This window comes from Mesoplodon mirus, assembly GCF_964341445.2.
Source record: "Mesoplodon mirus genome assembly, chromosome: 7".
NCBI lineage: Eukaryota > Metazoa > Chordata > Mammalia > Artiodactyla > Ziphiidae > Mesoplodon > Mesoplodon mirus.
The window spans coordinates 33,309,168-33,321,571 of record NC_138983.1 but is presented as its reverse complement, the minus strand read 5'-3'; the positions used below and the strand labels follow the sequence as shown (position 1 = coordinate 33,321,571).

The 12,404-nt window shown below is 36.0% G+C and overlaps 1 protein-coding gene across 1 annotated transcript in view; it reads left to right on the top strand.

Annotated features, from left to right (window-relative positions):
- Window positions 1-12,404, top strand: part of LUZP2 (leucine zipper protein 2) — a gene marked incomplete at both ends in the record, with an annotated part of 465,699 nt that overhangs the window by 323,588 nt on the left and 129,707 nt on the right. Inside the window, one exon of the mRNA XM_082627973.1 lies at window positions 11,575-11,637. Coding sequence (XP_082484099.1) covers window positions 11,575-11,637 — 63 coding nt within the window. The remainder of the gene's footprint in view (window positions 1-11,574; window positions 11,638-12,404) is intronic.

Below are 12,404 nucleotides of genomic sequence, written 5' to 3'. Positions count from 1 at the left end.
ATGTTGAGCACCTTTTCATGTACCTGTTGGCCATTTATATGTTTCTTTGGAAAAATTTCTATTCAGTTCCCCACTCTTTTTTTTTAAATTCTTTTTAAAAATTTTTTATTGGAATGTAGTTGCTTTACAATATTGTGCTAGTTTATACTGTACAGCAAAGTGAATCAGCTATACATATACATATACCCCTCTTTGTGGGATTTGCTTCTCATTTAGGTCACCACAGAGCACTGAATAGAGTTCCCTGTGCTATACAGTAGGTTCTCATTAGTTATCTATTTTATATGTAGTATCAATAGTGGATATATGTCAATCCCAATCTCCCAATTCATTCTACCCCCTCCTTTCCCCCTTGGTATCCATATGTTTGTTTTCTACGTCTGTGTCTCTATTTCTGCTTTATAAATAAGATCATCTATACCAATTTTTTCAGATTCCACATACATGCATTAATATACAATATTTGTTTTTCTCTTTCTGACTTACTTCACTTTGTATATAACACTCTCTAGGTCCATCCATGTCTCTACAAATGACCCAATTTCATTCCTTTTTATGGCTGAGTAATATTCCATTGTATATATGTACCACATCTTCTTTATCCATTCCTCTATTGATGGACATTTCGGTTGCTTCCATGTCCTGACTATTGTAAATGGAGCTGCAATGAACATTTTGGTACATGACACTTTTTGAATTATGGTTTTCTAAGGATATATGCCCAGTAGTGGGATTGCTGGGTCTTATGGTAGTTCTGTTTTTAGTTTTTAAGGAACCTCCATACTGTTCTCCATAGTGGCTGTATCAATTTACATTCCCACCAACAGTGCAAGAGGGTTCCCTTTTCTCCACACCATCTCCAGCATTTATATTTCTACATTTTTTGATGATGGCCATTCTAACCGGTGTGAGATGATATCTCATTGTAGTTTTGATTTGCATTTCTCTAATGATTAGTGATGTTGAGCATCCTTTCATGTGTTTGTTGGCCATCTGTATGTCTTCTTTGGAGAAATGTCTGTTTAGGTCTTCTGCCCATTTTTGGATTAGGTTTTTTTTTTTTTTTGATATTGAGCTGCATGAGCTGCTTGTAAGTTTTGGAGATTAATCCTTTGTCAGTTGCTTCATCTGCAAATATTTTCTCCCATTCTGAGGGTTGTCTTTTTGTCTTGTTTACGGTTTATGCTTTCCTTTGCTGTGCAAAAGCTTTTAAGCCCCATTTGTTTATTTTTGTTTTTATTCTCATTACTGTTAGGAGGTGGGTTTAAAAAGATATTGCTGTGATTTATGTCAAAGAGTGTTCTGGCTATGTTTTCCTCTTAGAGTTTTATAGTGTCCAGCCTTACATTCAGGTCTTTAATCCATTTTGAGTTTATTTTTGTATATAGTGTTAGGGAGTGTTCTAATTTCATTCTTTTACATGTAGCTGTCCAGTTTTCCCAGCACCACTTATCGAAGAGGCTGTCTTTTCTCCACTGTATGTTCTTGCTTCCTTTATCATAGATTAGTTAATCATATCAGAACTCACTCATTTTTAATCAGATTTTTTCTTTTGTTGCTGAGTTGTATGAGTTTTTAATTATCTGTACAAAATATTGCCTTAAACTTAACTGCTAAGTAAACCTATATGGGGACAATCTTTAGGTGTTACTGAATTTGAAATCCCAAATTCTTCCTACTTTATTTTTCTAAAGAGTAAATCTGATCATGTGACTTTCATGCTAAACATTCAGTGCCATGGCTTCAATGGCATACAGGGCCCTGTTTGACTAACCCCAAAGCTCCTCTCCCATCTTATCTCTCAACTCTTTTGAGCATCCTGTGGTCTAGCACACATACTATTCTCTCTCTCTTGCCATTTCTTATTATTTGGCTGCTCCTTTACACTTCTAAAGACAGTTCAATATCATTCCCTGAGTCGGTGCCTCTCCAGAGACTTTGAGTGCCACTGTCAGACTCCTTCATGGATCGTGAACTCCTTGAAGAGAGGGATTGTTTTAGCTCCATTACTAGTACATAAAAAGTTTGTATAACTGTTGACAAGAATATTAATGCTGGGCTTCCATGGTGGTGCAGTGGTTAAGAATCCACCTGCCAATGAAGGGGACATGAGTTCAAGCCCTGGTCTGGGAAGATCACACATGCCACAGAGCAACTAAGCCAGTGCGCCACAACTACTGAGCCTGTGCTCTAGAGCCCGTGAGCCACAAGTACTGAGGCTGCATGCCACAGCTACTGAAGCACATGCCTAGAGCCTGTGCTCCACAGCAAGAGAAGCCACCACAATGAAAAGCCTGTGCACCACAGCAAAGAGAAGCCCCCGCTCGCCACAACTAGAAAAAGCCCGCGTGCAGCAACAAAGACCCAATGCAGCCAAAAATAAATAAATAAATAAATAAAAAACAAAAAAAGAATATTAATGCTTTCTTTCATGAAGTTATTTCTGGAATGAATGGCATCTCATATATTTAGCATAGTTTTTTAACCCATTAGAATGAGAGCTCTCTGATAAGGGAAGGGTTTTTGTTTTTTGTTTTGGTTTTTTCTGTACGCGGGCCTCTCACTGTTGTGGCCTCTCCCGTTGCGGAGCACAGGTTCCGCACGTGCAGGCTCGGCGGCCATGGCTCACGGGCCCAGCCCCTCCGCGGCATGTGGGATCTTCCCGGACCGGGTCACAAACCCGTGTCCCCTGCATCGGCAGGCGGACTCTCAACCACTGCGCCACCAGGGAAGCCCAGGGAAGGGAGTTTTAATGACAGCAGAAGCAGGTTCTATTTCCAAGAGAATTGTCTATTTTAAAGGAAGACCAAATCAGACTTAAAGAGAAATACTACTGAGAGCAGTGACTTCCACAATAAACTTTTATCTGTATGAGAAATTAGAGGGCTCAAGAGCTAGAATCTTATCTGTCATCTTCTAAAATAATAGTATATATAAAAATTGAGATGCCTAAACTCTGAACCTTCTTGGAATCCTGTCATAATCATCAAAAAGAGTATTCTCTATTTTTGCAAGACAAACTGAATTTTATTGAAATAATAAGAGCAAATATTTATTGAGCACTTACCATATGACAGTCATGTTATAAATGTTTTGTTTATATCACCTCACTTAATACAACCACCCCATTGGTCATGATAGTTACCTCATTTTACGAGTGGGAAAAACAGAGGCACCAGAGGTTACGAGATGCATCAGAAATCACAGAGCTTATGAAAAAGTGGGATTTAAATACAGTTGTTCTGTCCTAAGAGCCCAGCCACTGTGCCATATTATATCCATACTATTTGAAAAGTGATCTTGTAGGTATGGGATATTCTCTGTGCTGACTGGTACAGAGAATATCTAATTACTATACTTGGTAAATTGGAATGTATTATAACTATATTTTAACTGACATCAGAAAAAATCATCATCTCACGTCCCTCATGTCCCCTCTCAACAGTCCTGAAGCTGCAAGAAATCTGAGATATTCTTCATTATTTCACACATGTTGACACTGAGTGTCTAGGGGTTAAAGGACTTACACTAGATATTAGAGCTAGTTTTGTGCTAAGAATAAAACTCTCATGAATCACTCTTAAATTTTCTAATGAATTAGAGCCAAGTTCAGTATCTCAACCTATTCCTGAGATAACCTCAATGAGGAAATCTTTGAGCACTTGTAAAACTTTTGTTACACCTGCAACAAATTTAGAATTCAAGTTGGCAAGGCCAACACTCATCTGGGGTATCTGCCATCACTTGGATAATTGCATGGCTGTAGGGTGGTTTTAAGTGTTTATAGAATGATCCTATCACTCATGTCTACTCAATTCTAAATCTTTCTGTAAAAATGTAAATCTTAATTAAAGTAGCAATGAGTCCACATATAGATTTTAAATCACAACATTATATTTAAACAAAGGAATGATTTTTTAAAAGTAGTATAAATATTTGGTTTTCAATGAAGCATCTTTCTTCCTGCCTACATTATATTTTACTATAATTTAAAAGAGAATATCTAAGGGTTTTTCTTGACCAAAGGTCTAAAGCTCTGTATTTTTATTTTAATATATATAGGTGGCTGATTCCCTTTGGCCTTTTTCTCCATTATCGATTTGAAACTATTTTATAGACAATTTTATCTTTATCCATTTTGAAATTCTACTTTTTCCTTCTGTGTGGCTTAGCATAAATAAAAAGACCTTATACAAATTTCTTATTTTCCCTAGTTCCTATGCAGCTGAGTGTTTCTCCCCTTTATTGATCTCTTCACCCCTTATTTTAAAACAGAAATAATCTTTAAATTTTAAGGAGTCATCAATCATTAAAGTGGATTGTGACTTAACAACTTCTTGGGGTAGAGGGAACCATAAATACTAAATGAAAATTGCATAATGTTGTAGATCACGTCCTGATTTTAGAAACATTAAAAGGAGAAAAAATTGTGCATTCCAAGAATTGATGAAATACGCATTCATTGTTTAGATCTCAGTCCAGTAACCCATCCATTTCCTGAGATGTTCTCAGAAAGAGACTGTTAGGCAATTTATAAAATATTATAACATCTGCCAATATTTTAGAAGCAAAGTATTTAAGTCACATCTTACCCCTAAACTCTATTGCTTTTCTTTATATGGGTTATAAGTTTTCCAGTTGCAACCGTATTTGAAAGGACATGTCCATTTTTCAGGCATTTTAAAAACACATTTAAATTGAAACAAATGTGGCTCTCAAGCATTCATATATAGGGGTTTATGCACAGTTTTAGGAAGTTTTAAAATAGGAAATGCTTCCTGCAGTGAGACACAGAAATCTCTGGTTTTATTTTGAATACCACTGCAGGTGTTTTTACTTTTGGTTTATACTTAATTGCACTTTGGAGGCAACAGATGTTTTCAGCTGCCTGGCAGTAGTCGTATATTTTATTTAAGTCCAGAAAATAATGTGACAAACACATTTACATAATTTACTATATTTGACAATCCTAAGTGTCCCCAGATTTTGACTTTTACCATGAAAATTCATTGAGACCTCATCAACCCACTTTGTAATTAAGTACACTGATTTACAGCCTCTCATTCAACTGTCACAGTAACTCTATTCCTGTCTTATAATTATGGATACCCCCTCCTACTTGGTTCTTGCCTATTTTCTGAACCTTATTCCCCAAGTTTTCTCTTTATCCTACATGAAATATTCACAATAAATTCATGCTTTTCTTGATTTAGCCATTATTGGTTTCTATTATTTGCAAGCAAAAATCATATTTAATACCTAATTTCAGTTGACAAAACAATGTAAAATGGAAACTCATAGTAATTTTGGATTTTTTACATTTATGTATTGTAAGATTATAGAGATTTATATCTCTTTCTGTTTTGTAACCCAGAATGTCTGTTGGGTTGGAGCTACCATGTAAGCTATACTGAAAATGTGATGTTTTAAGTTCCCAGGCAAAAATCAAAACTAGATTAGCAGATCTAACTATTAAAAATATTTTGTTACTATCAGATTTGAGTTTGAGTTTTATCATATAGATAAGGGGAGATATTAAATGGCATTTTAGGTAGATTTCCAAGAAGCTGGGTTCCTAAGAAGGCTGTAGGGACATTTGTTTTAAGCCACCCCAAATTTGTACAGAATCCAATTGGGAGACATTCCTTTAGGGGGTAGTAAGCAGAGTCTGCCTTTCATTTAGAGAAGCCAAAATAGGTGGATATGTTCTCTGCCCACATCCTGATAAGCATGAGCATTAGATATAAGCTTGGATGTTTGTTTTTTTTGTTGGAGGGAGTGGCTACTCTGAATCTTAGGGCAGTGACAGAATTAACGATTATGTATGGATAAGTGGACAAAAAAGATTTAAGTATGGTGTCAAGAGAACAGAGCAGCTGGTGCTAGAAGCATGTAGCTGAAAAATCCAGGAGTATACCTACTAACTTCAGGCAAGTGTAAAACAGGGGAGAGGGGCCAAGAACATCAGCAGAATTCAGTATTTCTCTATACTCGTGTGTTCTTTTTCTATGTTATATTCAGTCTCAGGTGAGTTTTGACATAGTGATGACCCTCAGCACATTTTCCTCAATAATTCTTGAAAATGAAAGTTTTATATTTGAGTCTCACTAGCAACTTTTATGTTACTTTACCAGATCTGGATCAAACCTCTGATTGGCTGAGCTTGAGTTTCATCCTTTCCCTTGATAGAGTGGGTAAAGTTAATGTCACACAAGCCATGTGGAATTAGCATGGAAAAATATTTCTCACAAGAAAAAGCAAGGTACAGTTATTAGAAGAAGGGATAGTAGAAGCATGACAGGCAAGAAAAACAGACATCTAAACATTTTATAATTCTTTTAATCTACTTTTTCTTATGTCCCCTCAAGCGAGGCATCATCATTATTGGATCCTAGCATTTTGGGCATAATTACATGTGTACATTGTTATTTTAGACCTTGTAAAAGCACCATTAAGTTTGATAAGGATGAGATCCATTGTTGAGAGGGTAGACAAAATGATACAAGTCTGATTACAAAACTGTAAAGACTCTGTTTTTGTGTGTGTGTGTGTGGTACGCGGGCCTCTCACTGCCACGGCCTCTCCCGTTGCGGAGCACAGGCTCCGGACGCGCAGGCTCAGCGGCCATGGCTCACGGGCCCAGCCGCTCCGCGGCACGTGGGATCCTCCCGGACCGGGGCACGAACCCGTGTCCCCTGCATCAGCAGGCGGACTCCCAACAACTGTGCCACCAGGGAAGCCCAAGACTATGTTCTTAATGCCTAAATGATAACAAGTCAGTTCTTTGTGGGATTAAAGAAGAATATGATCACTAACATTGAGTGGAAAGGTTAAATCAGTGAATTGTCTGAGAATCAGCATTCCCTCTCCAATGTTCTGTGCCATCCATGTTTCTGAAGAACATGCCAGCTAAGAACTATCTCAATATGGGCCTTGACAAGTCTTCCTTGTATCCCACAATTGGCCCCATTATGGGTGATTATAATTAATTATCCTCATTTCTGGATTTATTTCAAAATAGTGAAATAGTCTAATTCTTAAGCTCTGGAAATGATATTTATCTTAATGGAAACATATTGTTTACACAGTTGCCCAGAATTATCAACTGCCACAGCAGACTGTGGACACACAACATAATCACTGCTCATTTTTGTTTTGGCCACAGGATATCCATGTAGGACAATCTTCCTTGTGCTAATCCAGTTGCACTGTCCAAGTCTATCACACATATTTGAAGAGAAATATTCACTGCTTTATCTATCACTTCAGCATTGAACAGAATGAACAAAAGGAAAAGAAAGAAAGAAAAATAAATTAAAGAAAGGAAGGAAGAAATAAGAAAAAAAGGGAATAAAAAACTTTAAATGAAGATGCAAATTTTAAGTAGTATAGATTACATACACTAATTGTGAGATATGTTATTAACTCTATTATCATTTCTAATAAATTTACTCATGTATGGATGGTTTGTGTTACACATAAGGCCTCATATTAGATGTACTTCACTAATCGTCTCAGTTTTATTTATCATAATTTTATTTTTTAGCTATTTTAACTTTCTATTTTGAGGTAACTGCTCCCGGTTTTATTGAGAAATAATTGACATACATCGCTGTATAATTTAAGGAGTACATCATAATTGTTTGATTTACATATATTGTGAAATGATGACCATAGTAGGTTTAGCCCATCCATCTTCTCATATAGATACAGTAAAAAGCAAAGAAAGAAAGAAGGAAAAATATTTTCCTTGTGATCAGAGCTCTTAGGATTTTCTCTCTTAATTTTTCTATATATCATACATCAGTGTTAGCTATAGTTATCATGTTGAACATTACGTCCCTAGAACATATTTATCTTATAACTGGAAATTTGTACCTCTTGACCACCTTCCTCCAATTACCCCTCCGTGTACCCTTCACCTTGGTAATCATAAGTCTGTGAGTTTGATTCTTTGTATTTAGTTGCTCTATCTGACTTATCTTCCTTCAAATTTCATCCATGTTGTCACTAATGGTAGTATTTCCTCATTTTAATGGCTGTTTTACATACATATATATCACAGCGTCTCTGTTCATTCATCCATCAGTGGACACTTAGGTTGTTTCCATGTCTTGGCTACCGTAAATATTGCTGCTATGAACACAGGGTGGGGCGGGGGGTGGTGCACAGATATCTTTTCAAGTTAATGTTTTCTTTTTCTTTGGTTATATTCCAAGAAGTGGAATTGCTGGATCATATGGTAGTTCTATTTTTAATTTTTTGAGGATCCTCCATACTGTTTTCATAGTGGCTGTAGCAATTTACAATCCCACCAGAAGTGAACAAAGATTCCCTTTTCTCTGCATTCATGCCAGCATTTATCTCTTGTCTTTTTGATGATGGCCATTCTAACAGGTATGAAGTGATATTTTATTGTTTCAATCTGCTTTTCCCTAATGACTAGTGATGTTGAGGATTTTTTCATGTACCTGTTGGCCTTTTCTATATCTTCTTTGGAGAAATGTCTATTCAGGTCCTTTGTCCATTTTTTAATTAGGTTATTATTATTATTATTATTTTTGCTATTGAGTTGTATGAGTTCTTTTTTTTTTTTTTTGGTAGTGGAAATAACCATATTCTTTTTTTATTCTCTTTTGATTTCTTTTTTTTATTTAACAAATTTAATCAGTTATACATATACATATGTTCCCATATCCCCTCCCTTTTGCATCTCCCTCCCACCCTCCCTATCCCACCCCTCCAGGCGGTCACAAAGCACCGAGCTGATCTCCCTGTGCTATGTGGCTGCTTCCCACTAGCTATCTACCTTACGTTTGGTAGTGTATATATGTCCATGCAGCTCTTTCGCTTTGTCACAGCTTACCCTTCCCCCTCCCCATATCCTCAAGTCCATTCTCTAGTAGATCTGTGTCTTTATTCCTGTCTTACCCCTATGTTCTTTATGACATGTTTTTTCTTAAATTCCATATATATGTGTCTATATATGAGTTCTTTACATGTTTTAGATATTAACCCCTTATCATCAGATATATGGTTTGCAACTTTTTTTTTTTTACCATTTCGTAGGTTTTCTTTTTACTTGTTGATGGTTTCTTTTGCTATGCAGAAGTTATTTAGTTTGATGCAGTCTCACTTGCTATTTTTTTGCTTGTGCTTTAACTGTCAGATCCAAAAAGACATTACAAACATTGGAGTAGCAAATTAATACAGAATGTTCTCATGTACCTTTACCCCAAACCTCTAATGTAACATCATACAGTGATACTACAATTATTGAGCCAGAAAATTAACATTAATACAATACTAGTAAACAAACTATAGACCCTATTTGAATTTCACCCATCTTTCCACTAAAAAACTATAGCCATAAAAATGGTGAAAATCAAAGTGAATAACAGATCTCTAGAGATAGTAAAGATATATCCCTATGTACAAAAACAATAAGAGAAATCAAAAAAGAAAAATAGACAATTTTAATAGAAAAAAATATTAAGATTACACATGTCGAAAATATCATAAATAGACATGTACAGAAGGAACACTAGGGTATTATTTTTAACCTACAAACTGAGCAACACTGCAGAGTTAGAACATCAGTATGTATCTCTTTATTATAGTTTATGAGCTTTTAAATACAGGAATACTGTACATTAAATACTCTTTAAAAACCTTAATCTTGGGCCTCCCTGGTGGCGCAGTGGTTGAGAGTCCGCCTGCCGATGCAGGGGATACGGGTTCGTGCCCCGGTCTGGGAGGATCCCATATGCCGCGGAGCGGCTGGGCCCGTGAGCCATGGCCGCTGAGCCTGCGCATCCGGAGCCTGTGCTCCGCAACGGGAGAGGCCACAACAGTGAGAGGCCCGCGTACGGAAAAAAAAAAAAAAACACAAAAAAAAACCTTAATCTTGTGTTTTGTTGTATAATGAGCACAAATATTTGCAAGAAAAACCATTACTAAGTGAATCAAGATAACTCCTCATTTGTGTAAAACATTTCAAGGTATTAAAATTCTAAGTAAGTTTTTTACAATTTCAATTCTTAGCTAAAGAGGAAAAGTTAGACAAAGGATTCTTTCAAACTGTGGCAGCTGTACCCACTGTCTGCATGACAGGAAAATAAAATAGGAAATGGTGTTCATAATCAGGTGAGAATTGTGTGTGAAGAAGTCTTTTTTGTTGTTGGTACATTTTATTTATTTATTTATTTTTAATGTATCTTTATTGAAGTATAACTGCTTCACAATACTACACTAGCCTCTGCCACACAACAAAGTGAATCAGCCATATGCATACATACATCCCCATAACCCCTCCCTCTTGAGCCTCCCTCCCACCCTCCCTATCCCATCCCTCTAAGTCGTTGCAAAGCACTGAGCTGATCTCCCTGTGCTATGCTGCTGCTTCCCATTAGCTAACTATTCTACATTTGGTGATGTATATATGTCGATGCCACTCTCACTTTGCCCCAGCTTCCCCCTTCCCTCTGTGTCCTCAAGTCCATTCTCTATGTCTATGTCTTTACTCCTGTCTTGCCACTAGGTTCATCAGTAACGGTGCAGTAAGTCAGAAAGAGATAAACAAATACCGTATGCTAACGCATGTATATGGAACCTAAAAAAAAAAAAAAAAGGTACTGATGAAGAAGAAGTCTTAAATTTGATGTATTCATTCAGTTATTCATTCAGGCTGCATAAATTTAATTCAATTTGCTTATGATGCTCATCAAATTGACTCTCTTTAGAGCCATTATATATGAGATGTACTTTCCATTACATTGTTTGCTCCTGTAGAGACAGTACAAAGTCTAAATCCTGTGGGTTTTACAAAGTTTTCTACTCTCCTTTAGCCTGCCTGTCTAAAATAAGAGTAGGTATTCAGTTATGGGACAAAGAAAAGCCTGAGTGTAATGAGGGAGATATAATTGACTCACTGTAAGGGTTTAGATTCAGATGGCTAATACTTTGCTTCCATTTCTAAAGTAACATTCTTTCTATGAAAGAATGTTTCTATGTCAAGTCCAGCAGATAGAGTACACTTTTGAGGCCTGGAAGAAGAAATAGCTTCTGAGCATCAAGAAGCACTTTGAGTGCAATGCACAGGTGTCAGGAATATAAGTGGACTCTAAAACCATAACATTTAAAGGAAATTCAGACCCTAGAGTGTCTATGACTACATTAGACTAGATTCCAAGGTGACCAGCATACAGATGATGGTAGAAATAAATGTTTGCTGTTTAGAGGGGTGCTTTAAAAAACTAGTATCAATTACAAATTTGAAACTAAAATTATTTTATAAGACAACATACACAAATATAATAAAAACGAGTTAAATGTAAGACCAAAGAAAGTTCCGTATTTTCTAATAAATGTGTTAATGCTAATACATCAGATTCTTTATTGAATAAAAGAAACATTCTTTTACATTACAGATTCTACTCTCTTGCAAATCCACTACATCTCATATCATGAAGGACTTATCTGTGAACAAAACATAGAGAAATTCTGCTGACATATTTAAGGAAATTTTTAATATTTTATAACTTCTTAGCAATAAAACTATGTTTCTTTCTTCAGAATAAAAGCTTGAAACACAAACTCTTGTCAGGAAACAAGCTATGTGGAATACATGCAGAAGAGGTAAGTTTTCCCTTCTTATAGTTTCAACTGAATAAAAACAATATTAGTGCCAATTTTTTTTGTTAAACCCAGACATCTGGTGACTTTTTTCCCCTAAAACATAAATGCAAACATTGGAATAAGAAAATAAAAACACATTTTAAACTTCTAGGTATTTTTGGATGTTTTAACAGTTCATCTCCAAAACGAAAAAGAAAAATTTTAAGCCAGTTAAGTGTTACTTTCCTAAGTGATATTCTGGATTCCTTCCTTAACTGGATTATCAGGATTTTCTCACTAGCAAACACCTGGAAGGCCATGAAATTTTCACTTTTGGTACCTTCTGTGTGATGTCTACACAGTTTTGCAGTGACAATCGAGTGTCAAAATGAGGATCTAGGACTGACCATAAAACTTAAGAAACAAATAGAGTCATTGGTTCTATTTGCTGGACAAGAATATCATCTCATACATTTCTTAGGGGGAAAATAGTCATTCTGTTTAGTCCAGGTTTAATTAAAATCAATTTTTTGTCCTCTTGATCTTCCAAATCAATCTGTACTTTATTTAATGTTGTAGAAATATAGCTCATAGTCAGCAATTCTTAGTAATAGTAAAGACATAGTAGAAATAGTACCATAGTAAGTGATTCTTTATACCTCAAGGAGAGGGGACAGCAGTCAATGTAATAGCTGGAGCCTCAAAGAAGCATACACAAAGGAAAGATTAGTTGTGCAATTTTGTTTTAGTGGAAAAGCCTGTGAATGATAAGGAACAGGCATGTTAGC